This window comes from Betta splendens, chromosome 2 (assembly GCF_900634795.4).
Source record: "Betta splendens chromosome 2, fBetSpl5.4, whole genome shotgun sequence".
NCBI lineage: Eukaryota > Metazoa > Chordata > Actinopteri > Anabantiformes > Osphronemidae > Betta > Betta splendens.
The window spans coordinates 17,762,488-17,779,441 of NC_040882.2; the positions used below are offsets into that span (position 1 = coordinate 17,762,488).

The 16,954-nt window shown below is 47.1% G+C and overlaps 1 protein-coding gene across 1 annotated transcript in view; it reads left to right on the top strand.

Moving 5' to 3' along the window:
• The window catches only part of nrxn2b (neurexin 2b), a 437,402-nt gene extending 421,779 nt beyond the window's left edge, over positions 1–15,623 (top strand). Inside the window, 4 exon segments of the mRNA XM_029166692.3 lie at positions 134–459; positions 6,007–6,085; positions 12,595–12,965; positions 12,967–15,623. Coding sequence (XP_029022525.1) covers positions 134–459; positions 6,007–6,085; positions 12,595–12,965; positions 12,967–13,497 — 1,307 coding nt within the window. The 3' untranslated portion in view covers positions 13,498–15,623.
• The last annotated feature ends 1,331 nt before the right edge of the window (positions 15,624–16,954 follow it).

Genomic DNA, 16,954 nt, shown 5'->3' on the forward strand with positions numbered 1-16,954 from the left:
TCCAAAGCCCCGGTTTCGCCTGTATGATACTGTTTCATGTGCAGGTTCATCCAGAGACAATGACTGATTTTTATTTGTCGCCCCCTGTTTCTTTTGTCTTCCTCTGTCCTTCTCCTCGACTTTCACATATCAGGTCGTCAGCTAACCATCTTCAACAGCCAGGCGTTCATCAAAATTGGTGGCAGTGGAGAGAAGGGGCGCCACTTCCAGGGCCAGATCTCAGGCCTGTATTACAATGGTCTGCAGGTGCTCAAACTGGCAGCTGAGGGCGACCCCAACGTCCAGACCCAGGGTAACCTGCGTCTGGTGGGTGACGTACCCTCGGTGCTCACTACTGACACCACCTCCACCACGCCGCTGGCTGATATGTCCACCACAATCATGGAGACAACCACCACACTGGCCACAACCACCACCCGCAAAACCCGCTCGTCCACCATAAGAGACAGTGTCACACAGGTGAGTCTGTGATTCCCGCTTACTGACTACTCACACGTAAAACATTATATATTTTGGCGCTAATTGGAGTAGAGTTCCTCCACAATCAAAAGTGCTGAGAACGATGTCTGAACGTTCAAACAGCATGGTCACGTAACCAGACGGCCCTGCCCAGACAGGGAGACGTGCATTTCAAAAGAAATCATACATCAGCTGCAAGGTCACACAGTCCCATCGTCGGCGCGGCGTTTAGCGTGTGCCTCGCCTTGTTAGCCCTCAGCTATGCTCAGATGTTCAAGCAGCCGTTAGCCTGAGATGGAGTCACAGAACAGCTTTGCGTGGCTAGGCCAATTAGACCAATCAACACCGCAATTTTGATTTCCTCTGTGAAGCTATGCCTGATTAAACCCCAGACATGGTAGGACGTCAGAAATTACAGCACATCCAGACAGTTTAACAAAGGCTGGAGGAGGGGAGCAATGCAATGAAATAGAAATCCTGCCGGTGCTGCAACAGCACAACAACTCAGGGTGCCGTAAAATGATATTTACGACTCTTCTTCGCATGGATGTGAAGGGCTGTGATTTATGCTGTGATGATTAACCACATGTGCTAAGCGCAGCCATCATCGTCATGGTAAGCAGCAATTAGCAAACAGTAGGGAAACACTCTCTCAAGCACTCTTGAAGATGAAAGTGGCGGGTGATCCATGGCCACTGCTCTCGCACAACAGGCCCCGGCTGTGGAGGGGGGGGTCTGTAGTCCACACTAAGTATCATTATCTATGAGCTGGGCCTTGTCATTAGAAGAGACGCAAGCCTCCTCTGACGGTGTTGGACGTACATAATGTCAGCTATTTCTGTATTGTGCTCGCTTTGTACTATGATTACTTGAAAAATCTCATCTTTAAAAGATGTCCATTTCACACTTTAAACTTCAGCTGTCCAACAAACTTTGATGTTGCAGGAAGCACAGTAGCAAGGCGCCAATTACCAGCGTGTTTGTCTTATTTGGTTTCTGTTCATTAGCGCTATTCATGTCCACAGAAGCTTATCTGAGATCAGTCAGCTAGCCAGCCGTGCTCGTCTCTGACAGCCACGATCAGCAGATTCGTACTATATTTAGACCGGCCCGTTCTCCGTCCCCTTCATCGTCATCTCAAACCGTCGCAGATGCCATGCTTTGAAAGCCTTATCTGTCTCATTTGGAGTAAAGGCAGGACTGCCAATTACAGTGTAGTCAGGGTGATGCTACACAAGTCGTGCCACTCAGTATCTCAAGTTCAAAGAGAATTGGAATGTTAGTTTTGTATTAACACCTTCTAATTTTCTTTCTTTACGTTTATAAAAAGCCACATAAAGAAGCTTTCACTGCCAAAGTCAAAGTAGTGCACTGATGCCAGCTGACAGGATGAATAAAGGTGGTCATGTTCAGAACTATTCCACTAATACCTGCTTTTTTGTCAGGCCATGTTACATTTTTGGACTTTGTTAGTCTCAGCCTCTTTACAGACAACGCTGTCTTGAGCGCGTCCAATTGGCACACGCTACTTAGATGGTTTTGTGTTTCTGCGTCATCTCTGAACAACGTGATATCAGTGGAACCTGATTCGGAGATGTCACATGTGGCCATCCACTCGGTTCAGTATCATATCTCTGGGCTCCAGACTTCTTGGCGGAAACATTCTTCTGTGTTCAGCATATAATGAGCTGCAGACTGTGTTGTGAATGCTGCTGTTCCCCCCTCCGGCCTGTTGGTGGCAGTGTGAGTTTATTGTGTGTTGATTGAGACTGTATTTACAGTATACTTACAGTTGTCGTTTCCTAGTTTCTGCTGTGTCATCCCAGTTTCTCGTGCTTGTTTGCTCCGCTTCTCGGACCTCTAGCTCATCTTGTTTTCCACGGTTCGTAGGTTTGTTAGTGTTTGCTTCTTGGTTTGGTTCCCATCTTGATTGTTTAGTTCCTGTTTTTTGTAGTGGTTCGGTTTTCTTAGTAGTTCAGGCTTTCGATTACTTGTAATTCAACTCTTATTTCCTCCCATTGCAGCACTTTGTTTTCTAGTTTTCCTAAATTTAGAATGTTCATGTTTCCAGGCTGTGGTTTTTCAATTTGTACTTATTAAATGCTTGAAAACCAAATCAACATCTCTCCTGATTGTTCTTGCTCTTGGCTCTAACCTGTTTGCTATCGTGTTTGTGACAGTGGACCTAAGCGCCGTGTATTGCCTTGTTTGATAAATTATCTACAACCATTTTAGAGTAGCAGAGAACGCTGGAGCGCTGTCTTCTCTGATGTTGGAAGCAATAATGTGTAGTTTATTTGCTGACAGACGTTTATGTTGAGTCATAAAATGGCAGAGTCCCACCTTTAGAGTGTTTTTTATTGGTAAGGCTCTATTTTTCTGCAACATATACATTTTACCAGCTTCGTTTTTATGGTTATGTACCTGACTGAACATAACGTATCGTCACAATAGCCAAAATAGCACTGATGATATGTACTTGAGAATGGAGGGAGATTGCCAGAGATTCTCATCTACATACTTTAATGACCACTGAGCCAATATTTTGCTGTGCTCACAAAAACATAAAAGCATTATTGGCGTATATATTTGGTTACACGGTCCTGATCATTCATACAGATGGCCCCTTTGTGCCTGAATACTGGCTATTCAGGGATTTGCTCTCATTTTCTTCAACAATGAAGAAGAGTCAAACTGAGAGGCTTCAGTGAAGCAAATGAAAACGATAACTCTTGTGTTAAAATTGTCAAACACTGACAAACTGCTCTTATCAACTAAAAATATGTACAATAGTTGTACAATGGCTGTGAATTACATTGTTTTTAAACAGCTGAGATGGGAAATGTTTAACAATTGCTTTTCTAAACACACTGTGGTATCTCTGTCCAGGGAAAAAGCCTCCGGTTCAAAAGGCACACTGTTTGCTTGTTTTTTTTACTTATGCCAGAAAAAAGCATAATGTGCCAGTACTAGTACTGGAATACTCGCTCATCATTCAATTCTTAGTATTTTCAACAGTCCACATGCAGACTCTGAAGACTCCATGAGACTCTCAAACTAACAATAAACTGTATGTAATGTACATGTACTGTACAATGTGGATGGATGGATGGATGGATGGATGGATGGATGGATGGATGGATGGATGGATGGATGGATGGATGGATGGATGGATGGATGGATGGATGGATGGATGGATGGAGCTGTAGGATTTACTGTATTATATCCCTATTTGTGTGTGCAGTGTTAACTCTATTTTCCATTTGATATATTCAAAGGATGCACCACAGATTTTGTTCACCCCACTGGGAAGAAAGCGGAGGAAGCAGAAAGCTAGTTAACACTCAAAACTCGTGGTACATTAAAGAAAATTGATAATTTATTGAGAGAGATCTCTCGAGATGAGTAACATCTTTAGTTGAGATGTGATTAGTGAATGATTAGATGACAAAATGCACTGACTTGCAAATCCCATAAACCCATATTTTATCCTAGATGACAAGAATAATATCAAATGCTTACACTGATTAGATGATTGACTGATTGATGGTGGTGGCCCCTCTCTTCTTTTGGGCCAAGTCCTCCAGTGTAGCATTCCATTGTGATCTGGACTCTGCTACACCAAGGCCAGTTAATGCACAGTTCATACAACAAACTTGTTTAAGCTCACATCACAAATTTTGGTGGACTTATTAAAACTTTGTTGACTAATCTCTTTTAACAGCCTTTTTTTAGGAATGCAAGCTTATTGATTTGCAATGTTTTAAAAATGTTTTTAAAAGTTTAAAAGTGTTGCTCAACTTTATAAAGGTGATGTAACGGGGTTGTGGTGCTGAGCGAGAGCGAACGTAGTATTATAAATACTTCAGTTGGGAAAGCTAAAAGGAACAGTGGTAATCTGACGCATATCCCCAACACCTGTACACAGCGGAGCCAGGAGACGGGCCAGTGTCGCACGAAGCAACCTAGCGAAATCCCAAATTTCAATTTCTCCAAAAGTTATGAGCTCCCGGCCACACAGCGGCTTTGATCACAGTGAAATAATGTGCTTTGATGCTTAGAATAAAAGATCTACCTTTTGATGTGCGTCCCCCCTCGCCCCCTCGATACTGTGGGTTTCCACGAAACAGCCGGCGTCATCACTTGTCTCGCTCTGACCCAAATGTGGTGTCAGGGTGTTATAAAACTAAGATCCAAAGCGTCGCCCCGGCTGCTGCCGTCTCAAGCTGAGCGAGCGCACTCCCAGGTGTTTGTGATCCCCCCCTCTGATTGGTGGGGACGGATGTGAGACGGTTCAAAGCTGTCTCCTTGTGGAGTCAACCTGGCGACTGATGAGGAAACCTCTGACCAGCGTCAAACTACAGTTCAGAGGGACTCCTTCACCATTTATCCCTGCACTGGGTCTGTCAGCCTCATGATAATTTATCATCGTAGACACTTCGCCGAGTACTGATGTTTGGGCTGTTTAGCAGCGAGAGAGTTGGATTTTTGCGAAGTGTGGCACAGATGTTGCACTAAGTAACACCTGCAAAACTCCTCTGTAGGCACCAAGTCAGTTTATTATGCTGGATGACTTTTTAACAGCTTAAAACACGTGTGCATTGATGCCCAGGTTGGTTAAATTAAAGTGCACTTTTTCAAGGATTTATTATGCTCTGTGCAAACGTGGAATACAAAAAGCAATTGTGATGGAGATGTTGCTGGGAAACGGGAGCCGGGTTGTTTCACACACCCAGGTGATGTGAACACACATTCAGACTCACGCAATGTCATTAATAAATGATCGCAGCGACACCGTGGATTAATAAGAGACAGCGCGAGTCGCAGTGTGGCGCTGGAATCAATTACGCTGATAAAAGCCCCTCGTTCTATCAGCTGAGCCCCTTATGGATAACAACAGGCTGAGAGGAGGCCTGGGCGTCCAGACGCGCGGCTCTCTGAGTCATGCAGCGGTGGCCACACAAATTGGAAGCACCTTGTCAGATTTAATTTGTTTTCATTTTGCATCCGCGACCGCGGGATCTGCCGCACTAACAAAGCTCATGTCCGCCGCGCCGCTCATCAGGCGGCTTCAAACGGCCACCGCGCTTTCAAGAAACATTCCTGAATAAAGACAAAGTGCACTGCATCATAGTTGTGTGATAGAGCTTCTCTCTGATGTGTGCGCCCACATGATGGAGGAGGCCCACAGTTTCAGGCCAGCTCCACTTCTTTGATTGGTGTTTGCTCAGAAACACTTTTACTACTTTGGCATCTCTGCTTACATAAATACACATGGGTGCTACTCCTAAAGCACACCCACCTCCATATTTCCACCACTTTCGCTGCTAATAACAAATGCTCCACAAACCACATTTACGTCCCCTCGCAGCCTTTCTTCTTTATAATGCACCTCCACCGGTTATATCAGTCTGCGTGTTCGTATCAGTGGCGCCAGGGACGTTCACCGTGACAGCCTTAATCCTGTTAGATGTTCTGTGTATCCTCCACACAAATACAATTTGTCCCTCACTCCATCTCCTCTCCTTCCTGTCTCTGTTCCTGCAGAATGCGGATGACCTCTTGGTAGCGTCAGCTGAGTGTCCTAGTGACGACGAAGATTTGGAGGAGTGTGAGCCTGGAAATGGTGAGTCAACTCAGGGAGTTCTGTCTGCGTTCTTACTGATGTTATAAAACAAAGCGCGGAATAGGAACTAAAGTACTGACCCACCGTATGGCTCTGTCCCTCACTCTGCTTTAATGCATCTGCACAGGCCTCTCTATGCACCTCTGATTAGCCACATGTGCACCCTTCACCCTCCTGAACTCAAAAGCGGCCCCATGCTCTGACGGCAGGGCCGGCGTTGTACCGACACCACGGCGCGAGGTGCGAGTTAAAGGCCGCGTGCTTTTCCCCCACGACGTCCGTATTCGAAAACTGCCAAGAACCATGCACGGCGTAACGGTGTGACTCAGATTACTGCCGCTGTATCGGCTCGCGAAGATCTAGACACAAAAAAAAATATGCGGAGCCAGATGTAATAACGTTTTATCCTCAAAGATCCTGTCTCACGACGTTTTTCTTGTGAAAGGGTTTTACAGATTTACCTCTAGTGTGGGTAGCATGAAAACAATTTCCTCAATGGAAGGCTTCATTAAAACAGTGCCAACATACATGCTGCCTTGATGCTAAATTCAAATGCTATAAACCGCTCTTTGTTCGGAAATCAAGGTCTGAGTGTGTGGATTTGAAGAATTGTTGCACCACGAGTTGGAGCCTCCGTTAAAGGATTAGGATTAACCTCTCTGTCTGAAACTGATTAAACTGTCCTCATCCTGCATCGCTCCACCAGCTGAGACAGGAGCTAAAGGTCCAACTTATTATATCTCACTATTCTGAATGAATCACTGTACAGTTACTTACAGTAAGTTACAGACACTGAAACACAAAAAATATTCAAACCTCAGAATAGACAAGTTATTAGTAATCCTCCTACTTCTGCCTTCAGGGAGGAGAAAGACAGTTTGTAGGTGATTTTACGTGGCGTGTTGCAGTAGTGAATCCCTGCGTCTGTGTCTGAATCACCTGGCAACTCCTTTTGAGCATACTGATAAATCGCCCTTATTGTCGCTCCCTCACCAAGAACCACTTCCTACTGTGAGATGCTCTGTAAATACCACCGCGTTTCCCAGACGACGTGACACAATACGCGCCGGCTCATTCCAAGTGATTTAAGCAAAACAGCGAGAGACAGTCACTGACGACGTATTACTGATCTCAGCACGTCTCCGCCATGAATTATACAGCAATGAGGCCCGATTATACCCGAATGCACGGTGAGGTTCTGAGGGTGTGACAGAGCGTCGCTCCGAAGAACAAATACTATTAAAACGGCAGCGGGACGCGCGTCGTCTGATCGTTCCCAGAACTTCACTTAGCTGGACTGCACTTTTAAAGGGATGAGGTGTTTGAATGCAGCAGCGTACTGTATGTTAGGCTGAGATTAGAGCATTCGTTACGCTTGTGCGAGGGGAAACCGATCTGAGCTTGTGTTGAAAACCTCAAGTGTAGCATTCTCCTGCCGCTTCCCTGGTAGGTGGCTGGGTCTGAAATAGAGACTCAATTCGCTTCTTATCAAAAGGAGAAATGAGGGTTTTTCGGTGGATGCTACGCCCGGGCTTAATCTCCCATGGGGGAAAGCCTCCCTCCCCCCCTCCCTCCCTCTCTCTCATGCCCACACAGACGCGCTCACCTTTCCAGACAGACACCTGTCTCTCTCTCATGTGGGTGTAACGTTTTCTCTCCGCGGCCGCCTCTCCCGCGCTCGCTCGCTCGCTCGCCTGCTCCTCGTATCCCGCGTTCCAGATGGCGAGAGAGGTGCCGGTGACGCGGGCCCGCCGGGTCAGATAAGCCCCGATCAAACCGGCGGGACCCACGCCGTCGGCAAAACACGCTCCGCCGCGCCGCAAACGCCGGCCTGTAGCGGCCTTTGTGTGATAGGAGCGACTCCTAGTGTTTTCAATTACAAGAAAGGAAGCAGCCGGGTGGTGCTGAACTGCCTACGGACGGATGAAAAAATGTCACGCGCAGTTGGATTTTCTATTAAGTCAAGCGGGGTATGAGCTTTGTGAATTCATGGGGATCAATACAGCTCCTACCTACATGCAACCGCCGGAGCTCCATCTGCTTCATAGACGTCTTTACCTGCAGCTCTAGTGCTGCACGACGCAGTTCATGGCATGCGGCGTGTTCCGGAGCCGTCGAGAGCTAAGCGATGACTCTCGATGTGAGAAGCTCGGACCGACGGTGACCGCGGCGACGGCGGTTCGAGGTGGACGATAAAAAAAAAAAAAAAAAAAAACAACAGGGACGCCGAGAAAGAGATGTGAGGACAAGACGAGGTGGGAAGGAGCTGACCCTCGTTGAGATTTGCGTCACGTACCTTTGCGCTGGAAGCGGAATGGAGAAAAAGGGGCTTGTGGGAGCGGAGGACAGGGGACGCGAACACGGAGCGAGGGAGGAAAGTGAATTTGCGTCGACGATTCCAGCCTTTCCCAGCAGACTAATTTAACTTTGACTTTGAGTGAGCCTTAATTACATCACCCAATTAAAGCTTTGGTTTGGATCTCCCAGCGCTGTTAATGAGCCTCTGTCAGAAGAGCCAGCGAGCAGAGATGAAACGCGTGGAGGGGTTTGAACTGAACGTAGTGTATAGGAGTTAACTGTAAACACAGCAACAATCAATTAGCCAAAGTATTATACATCCTCCAACAACGAGTCTCAAACCTCCCTCATTCCATCTCCCTGTTGCTTGCTTCCCGTCTTGCCTCCGAACTACTTATCAGTCCCAGGACGTTGTAGGCGCCGTATCGGTTTTACTCCGACAAGATCAGAGCTTTGAGGAGCTCTTCAATAATTCATCAGGTGACACGCTATAGAGACAACCTGCAAATGTTCTTTTAGGTGCAGGAGTGATTGGGCGATGCATGAGGGATGACCCGCGCCGCCGCGGAGCCACTTCAGGCCCAGCTGACGGGTTTAGGTGATCATTTATTAATCTCCGCTTGCTGGGATCGTCCCTGAGCGAAGGGGCCAGGATTTATGGCAGATCGAGACTGTGCACATAATGATCCGACCGGCGGATCTGCATAATGATCACTACATGATCGTGGATCTTAAGTGGGACTGACAAATAAGAAAATAATAAAAATAAAGAATACTGAGTCATATATTGTTAATCCCCGTTCACCGTGCAGTATAGTCGCCACTTATTTATTCATGCTAAATTATACCAGCGCTATAAAACCAGTCAGACGATCCCCCAAATCAGTGGATGAAGAATGTTTTTTCATCTTCACTCCACTTTTTTTTCAGCGTAGCATTCGTCTACTCGCACTCAGCCTGTAAACAAATCACATAGTTTGTCCCAGGAGCTCAGTGGTGAAACATCGGTTCATAATTTGTCTGAAGCACATGACCTAGTTATTCAACTCCCTCCAACTCGGTTTTCCCGATGTCTCACAGCTTTGCAGGTAGTAGAAAATAGATTCACTCATCCTGGAGTGAAGGTACTGCAGGATTTAGGTTGAAACAGGCCTGATGCAAAAAGCAGAGCCCCCAGGTTGAGGTTTGGACACTGACTGAGCAGGAAACCAAACAGGCAACCGACGGGAGGGACTGTGGGTCACCGCCTGCAGTCCATGTGTTATGTGATGAGTGGGACAGCATCCTTTGTGTCCAAATAATGCAGAGCCGCAGCAGCCAATGCAGCAATTTAACCGTTTATTCAAGCTGGTGCACGTAATTGTACCTATTGAGGCCTAATTTTGATTCAGGCGAGGGAAAACGTGCGTCGCGCTTGAACGCTCTGATGGACTTTTCATCTTCGGCCTAATCAGAGCTGAATCATAGAACTCAAACTCCAAACAACATTTCTTGCTCTAAATATTTTAAATGGACGTGATCGCCGGGAGTCTGACACAGACGCATCAGTATCAATCAGCCCCGTTCTCACTTTTAGTCAACAGAAGGGGATGAGTCACACGGCGGAGGGCGAGTGGGTGAAGGTAAAGACCAGGTGTCATCATGTCGGCTACATATTAGCTCTTCAAATCAATAAAACGTCTGGAAGCATCTTTGAAATGGCTCCAAACGCTACGTGTGTTTTCACTTGAATCGATCTCGCTCATAAACAGTTTTAGGTTCCCGTTTTTAAAATAAGTGGTTGGTTCTTGGCAGCTTTTGACAACAGACCATACCATCGCGACATGTTTTTTTTTACTCCCACCAGCTCGGGTTGACTTCAGCCTGTCACCAACTTGCATCTGGGTGTTAACGGAGCAATCAGAGGCGCATACAGAGCGAAGAAGGTGCAGCCGCACAGCGAAAGGGGGGGGGGGGGGGGGTTCAGCCAATCGGAGCTGTTGATTGGCTCAAAACAGTCAGTGGCGGTCGCGCGCCAGGAAATGAAAAGGTGCTTCGCCCGATAAGCGCCCGCTGTGCTGCGACGCGGCTCCGTGCGCGTGAGGGCTGGGGCAAACGCTCCTCCTGGGTGACGCCTCCAGGCTGCGGCGCTGCACGGCGGCGCGGCGTTAGCCACGCGCAGCAACAACCCCTCGCTTTAGCCCTCGCCGCTCACGCGAGCCGCGAAGTGGGGCGCGCAGCCAGTGGAGGCGCCTCCTCCGTAATGGGAGGCCTGCGCTCCAGCGGCGGGTGTAAAGCTGGAAACGGCACCCCGTCACTCACACCGATGGCAGAGTGCAGATAGCGACGCTTCCATCTCCAGTATCTGTAGGAAGTGCTTTTTCCCCCCATGACCATTCAGTGACGTTGGTCTTCTGGCGGAAAAACAAAGTTTTTCCTCCAACGCATCACTATTCTTTGTTCCTGCCGCACTCTGCTGTCCCGTAGCCTTCAAGGTGAAACGCAGCCCTCAAACACAGCGAGACGTGTGCTGTAAATTAGAGCTATAGCTTGAGCATTGCCATGGAAACTAGCCGTGAAACCAGTTAGAAGGCTGTTACCTTCTCTCCACAGCGCTCACATGTTGCTTTATTCCAAGGCCTGTTTCTCTGACAAAGTGTGTTGTTACTGTATGTGCTGATATGTTGCAGCAGCTTTGTTAACTCAGTGACCAGCTTTGTAACAAAGCCTTTGCCATTCTTTCAGTATATACAATGTATGGTTGTATAACATGAGAAGGTTCTGGGAGGGGTTCTGGGTTCCTGGGCCGTTTGAGCACTGCTGCGCTGAATAAAGGCCACGGGGGAGTTGTTCCCGACCCCTTAGACCTGACCCCATCATCCCCGAACTGCCCGACCCCGACCCCGACCCCTCCCTGACCGAGTCGCTCTGATTCACCTCATCAAATGCACAAAGAGCCACAGTCATGATTTTATGCTAGTAATGTTGGCATTTCTTTGGTCATGTTTTGCTTACCTTCCCTTTTCTCCCCCCAGAGACATGTACTGTACCATAATCTAATCCCCCTGCCATGTTTTCAATCGTTTCCTTGACTGTTACCCTTACACATTTGCCAGACTAATGTAGTGTATCAATGGACTGTTATTAATCTTCTGCCATGTTCTATATCTACTATATGTTCAACACTTTATGCTCCTGAATGAATGTAAATTAGGAAATGACTTTAACACCTACTCGTCTTCATTAAGTCAGGATGTTCATTTCACAGTGGGCTACAATGTGATTACTGAGGCCTGACATCAAATTCTGGCTCATTAAGACGATTTGTAAAGAGTTAAGGAGGAGCTCAACTGCCCCATGTGTTTACGTGTGTTGTCTGGGAGGGAGGTTTAACACTGTGTCTCTCAGTGTACTGAGGGTTTGGGTTAAAAATGAGGGGCATCAGTTTCCTGCAGCCGTTCCGGAGGGCTTGCATAGCGATTAAGCTAATTAGAAATGAGCCATAGAAACCACCATGCCCCAAGGAGGGGGGGGGGGTAAGAATTTGGGGGAGACAAAAAAAACACAATGAATAATTCAACTATATATATATTTTACATGATCTTCACCCAGTAAAGAAAGAGGAGTGGAGGTGAAGAACGGGGTGGGGGGTTGTTTAACACTATCCGAGAACAATCTTACACAGCTTTCTTTTTGTAATTTTTTTTTTCATGCAAAAATCATGCGGCCAATTTGTTGATGTAAGTGACCTGAACCTCGTGGTTTGCTATCTTATTTAACCAATCACAGCAGAGACATCTGAGCGCTAGCGTAGCGAGAGAGAGAGAGAGAGAGAGAGAGAGAGAGAGAGAGAGGCGAGACAGTTAACAGTGAAGGATAGGCTGTGTAGTGAACTAGATGTTAAGATGTTCAGTGTTAACTTGTAGCCTGTTGTTATTGCTGTATCATTAACATGTAGGTGTGAGCAGCACAGGGAGTCAGGCCAGAGAACAGCAACAGGTGCAGCGTAGTATTGTCTTACAGCTTGTATTTAACTTCAGCTCACAGCTAGTCAGCATATTAGTTTTTAAATAGCACAGACTAACTAAACTTATATAATAACCTCATGTTAGGCTGTAGTGCTGTTCTAATTCTGGTGATTTGAACTGCTTTTCTTCTGTTGACCTGCAGGTGGTCTCTCTCTGAGGCGGTCTCTAACACTGTGTCCCTTCGTTGTCTCTTTCTTGTCCTAGGAGGTGAATTAGTGTTGCCCATAATAACGGTGGACTCCTTAGACCCCCCGTCCATCGCCACCCACTACCCAGTTCTCCCCCCACCCCCCACCACCTACCGCCCTTTCCTCACCCTTCTTGAAACCACCAAGGGGGACTCCCTCCCCCTGCCCAACGGCCGCCCCCCGTGCCCCCTGGACCAGGAGGACTGCGACGAGACCATTGAGGTTTCGGCGTACGGGTCGGGGGAGATGACCGAGTCCGATGACGAGGACTATTACAAAAACTCCCCCCTGGTCACCGACAGGACAGTCCTCCCTCCTCCCCCGGCCGTGGAGGGTGGCGTCCAGAACCCCCGAGACCGCCACTTCTCCCGCTACCCCAACTCCCACCGCCCCGCCCTTCTCCTCCACCCCCACGGCCAACCCCGATCAGCTGAGCCCGCGCATCAAGCCCGGCGCCGGCGGCAGCAGCAGCAGCGGCGGCGGCAACAACATCCCCGCCGGGAAAATGAACACGCGGGGCCAGGTGCTGCTGCCGCCGGCCCACCCCTCGTCCGACCCGGGCCACCGCAAAGTCCCAGGAATAACCCAACCCCCGAATTTCCCCCATGTTCCCACTCCAGACCCCACGTCTCCCGAGAGAGGACTCCCGGGCGCGGTGGAGGTGCAGCAGTCCAGCAGCACCACAGGAATGGTGGTGGGCATCGTGGCGGCGGCCGCCCTCTGCATCCTCATCCTGCTCTACGCCATGTACAAGTACCGCAACCGCGACGAGGGCTCGTACCAGGTGGACCAGAGCCGCAACTACATCAGTAACTCGGCCACGCAGAGCAACGGCGCCCTGGTGAAGGAGAAACAGCCCAGCACTGCCAAGACGGTCACCAAGAACAAGAAGAACAAAGACAAAGAGTACTACGTCTGAGGGAGGACCGCAGTGACGGCGAGAGACTCGTAGAGAAGGAAGGAGACAAGAGAGACAGAGAGAGAGAGACCAAGCAGTATATGGAAAACAGGCCACGCAGAGGGTCATTCTTTGTAAAACCCAGTATTGTCAGGTGGCCATGCATGTTACCAGCTCCAGTCCAATCAGAGGGAGGCACAAAATAAGTTGGCAACGTGACAGTGGTTCTGTTTACACCGTAGAGCATATCATTGATTTGACTTCCTAAATGTGGATTTATGAGAAGGATCTAAACACATACTGTGCCAACGTCCGTGTACCAAATGCTGATAAAACAGAGCACATGACAGGCTATTTATTATGTGGGGTACTGTAGGAAAACACCACCATCAGTATTTGTGTCAGGGTCTGTACTTAATTCTGAAGTGAGCTCGTGGTATAAGCCGCCGTCGCCTTAGACAGTATCAACATTATTTTTCATCCAGGCTTGAATCAGCAACTTGACGGCCCTCTGTAAAAATCAATATACTGCCAACTTACAGAAACACTGTGTCATATCCAGGCCGCCATCCTCTGTAAGTGTTCTGACCTCTCTCTCCCTCGCTCGCCCTCTCTCTCTCTCTCTCGCTCTCTCGCTCTCTCGTTTGCTCGTGTAATGAGTTCCTCTCCTTGTCTACAGTGCGCAGCCGCTGACGCAACGTAAACTCTGCCGTGTTTCAAGCATGTAGTATTCATTTACGAAGAGATAAAAACCTTTTCTTTCTGTGGAGTTTAAAAAACAAAAAATACCACGATGACTGAAGATCATAACAACGTTCAACGTAGCAACTATGTGAGGTACCACTGCTCCAGTCTAATGGATGCTAACTTGTACGTTTAGCCGCCAAAAACTCGTTGAGGCCAAAGCCCCTTGGTCGTCCTTTGTTCCAGCAGATCTGTGTCATGTGTATCTGGGGCTGTGATGCGCCCCCTAGTGGCCAGCAGAGACACTGCGTCACGTCCTTACACTTACTAATCACCGAAAACAGAAAAAACCTCCAGCAAAGATGAACTGTTCTATATAATTATAAATATATGTATAGACGTTGCAGAAATCTATGGACCTAAATTGTGCGAGTGGAAAACGGAGCGTTTGCTGATGATGCACAGCGAAGATGGACTTCAAGGATTTCTGACGTCGGAATAGTTTCACCTCCAGATCCCTTGTCCCTCCAGACAGAAGCCACCCCCCCCCCCTCCCCATCATGAACCGTGACGGCCGATGCAATGCCTCGCCGCAAGACTCAGTCACTCTGGTTTTCCGTTTTCTTTTGCTTTGTTTTTGTTTCTTTGATTTGAGACGTGGGACATTTCTGGGGAGCTCTGAAATCGTTCCTGCTGGAGTTCCACTATGGAGAGAGAGAGCGTGAACAAAGCGACTGCCTTTCGCCCCTCTCTAGCCTGACTGGACTGACGGCAGCCAATGGGCAGAGCGAACTTTGCGGGAAGAGCACAGAAATCAAAGGCGAACGGCAGTTCCCTGAAAGATGTACAACAGAACTCTAGTATTCCAATTTTCTCAACTCTATTAAAAAAGAAAACTGTACCATGAAAAGAAGAAGAAAATCCTGAAAAAAGTTTGTGAAATGTCTATATATTTGACTCTCATCCCATTACTAAGAAATGTGTTTTCCCTGCTATCATTCCTATTTGGAGAAAAAATGACTGATTCTGGGAAACTGATATTTCTATGTATTTTCTTTTGGTAATTGAGCAAATGTGATCTGGGTTATGAAGATGAAGTCACGTTTTCTCCTTTTCCATGGGAGAGAGCGCTTCTCTCCTTCCATTCCATCCTCCATCTGTCATCCTCAGTCAGTTCTTTTGTCCTGCATCTGTTCCGTTTTCCTCTGTATGTCCCATCCTCTGTGGAGAAAGCGGGCTCTTATCATCCATTTTTATTTGTTTTCTATCTATTTCTGTCTGTAAGGCTGCCGCTTCCTGTTCACTCTCCTGCCCCGTTTGTCTGGTTTCTCTTTCTCCATTCCAAACATACGGCTCCCAGTAACTTCCTGTTCTTTCTAAATGTTATTGTAAAGTGTTCCAGTGAGATGACTCTAAATATGTGTACATTAACAGAGGGAATACACTTGGTTATATACTTCTTACTCCCTTTGTTGCGTCGTCTCTTTCTGGACTCCTTGTCTAAATACTGTCCCTTTGATTATACAGTATTTGATGTTAGGTAAAGCAACTCTCAGCCATCTTACGCGAGCTAAGATTATATTTTCATATAAAGGTTTAGCTAATGTACAAGATGCTAAAAATGATCTATATATCAGCTTAAAATGTTGGTCCTTTACAGCCAATGATGCTGACTAGAGGCTAAATAAACGAAAAACCAGTGTGAGCCAGTAGCGGTCGGGTAAACTGGTCTCGTTGTGTAATCTTAAACTCCTGGTTAGCAGTAAACTAGCTCAAAGTTTCTACATTTAGCTAATAGGTCAGTGTTCAGAAACCCAAGGCTTAGAGTGGAAGCCGATAAGGAAAGATATCACATGGGAACAAAAGGAAAAGTGCAACTCTCAGCAAACAACTTTCACCCACAGTTTTGCATCGGGCCATAATAGGTATTTTCATGTTATATCTGGCTCTTTGTATTAAATAAACATATAGACATTGACTTTAGATTCAGATTCAAGAACCAACATTGTTTTATGAGAGCCACAAACCGACCATCATTATTCTCCATTAATAATAATAATCTTAATATGAATATTAAAGGTAATGAAGAGGGATTTATTCCTGTTCTCGTCTGCTGGATCAGCTTCAGGACGGCATTGAAACAATTTGGTCACGATCACTTCAGCGGCTGATGAGCTGCTGCCACTGGGAAAGTAAACAGTCGGCGCGCTGCTAACTGTTCAATCAGTGCGTCATTGGCACAGCTGTCGGTTTTTCTGTAAACATGTAATTTTATGATCGACCCAAACCTTGCATATCTTCATATGCACAGATGTTCAGTCGGGATTGTTTGTGTGTGTCTGCCGCTTGGCTGTGATCCCACAGACACACACAAAAGATGGGAGGAAGCACGTCTCACTTCCATTCTACTGACAACACAAAATATCTCACTATGTCTTGTTTGTGAGGCGCTGTTTTCTTTCCCACACTTCACTCTTCAGCTGAGTTTTCTATAAAACCACGCATGACGTGTTTTCATGATGCTTTTTGTTAGATCACTGTCTTCGTGAACAGAGTCTAAAGAAAATCACCACAAGTAGCCAATCAGCCTGTGAAGATGTCTGACACCTATGATGAAAGCATGCAAATTTGGTTCAACCGCAATCTCGCGAGTCAAGAACCGCCGTCTGCACTTGTCCAATCAGGAGCGTCACGCGGGGACTGAGGACTGGAGCGGGGATGGCGTCCAAACGTTACATCACCGTCTATGTGGTGAGATTAAGTCGCACATAAAGTCAGTAAACTGATAAGATCG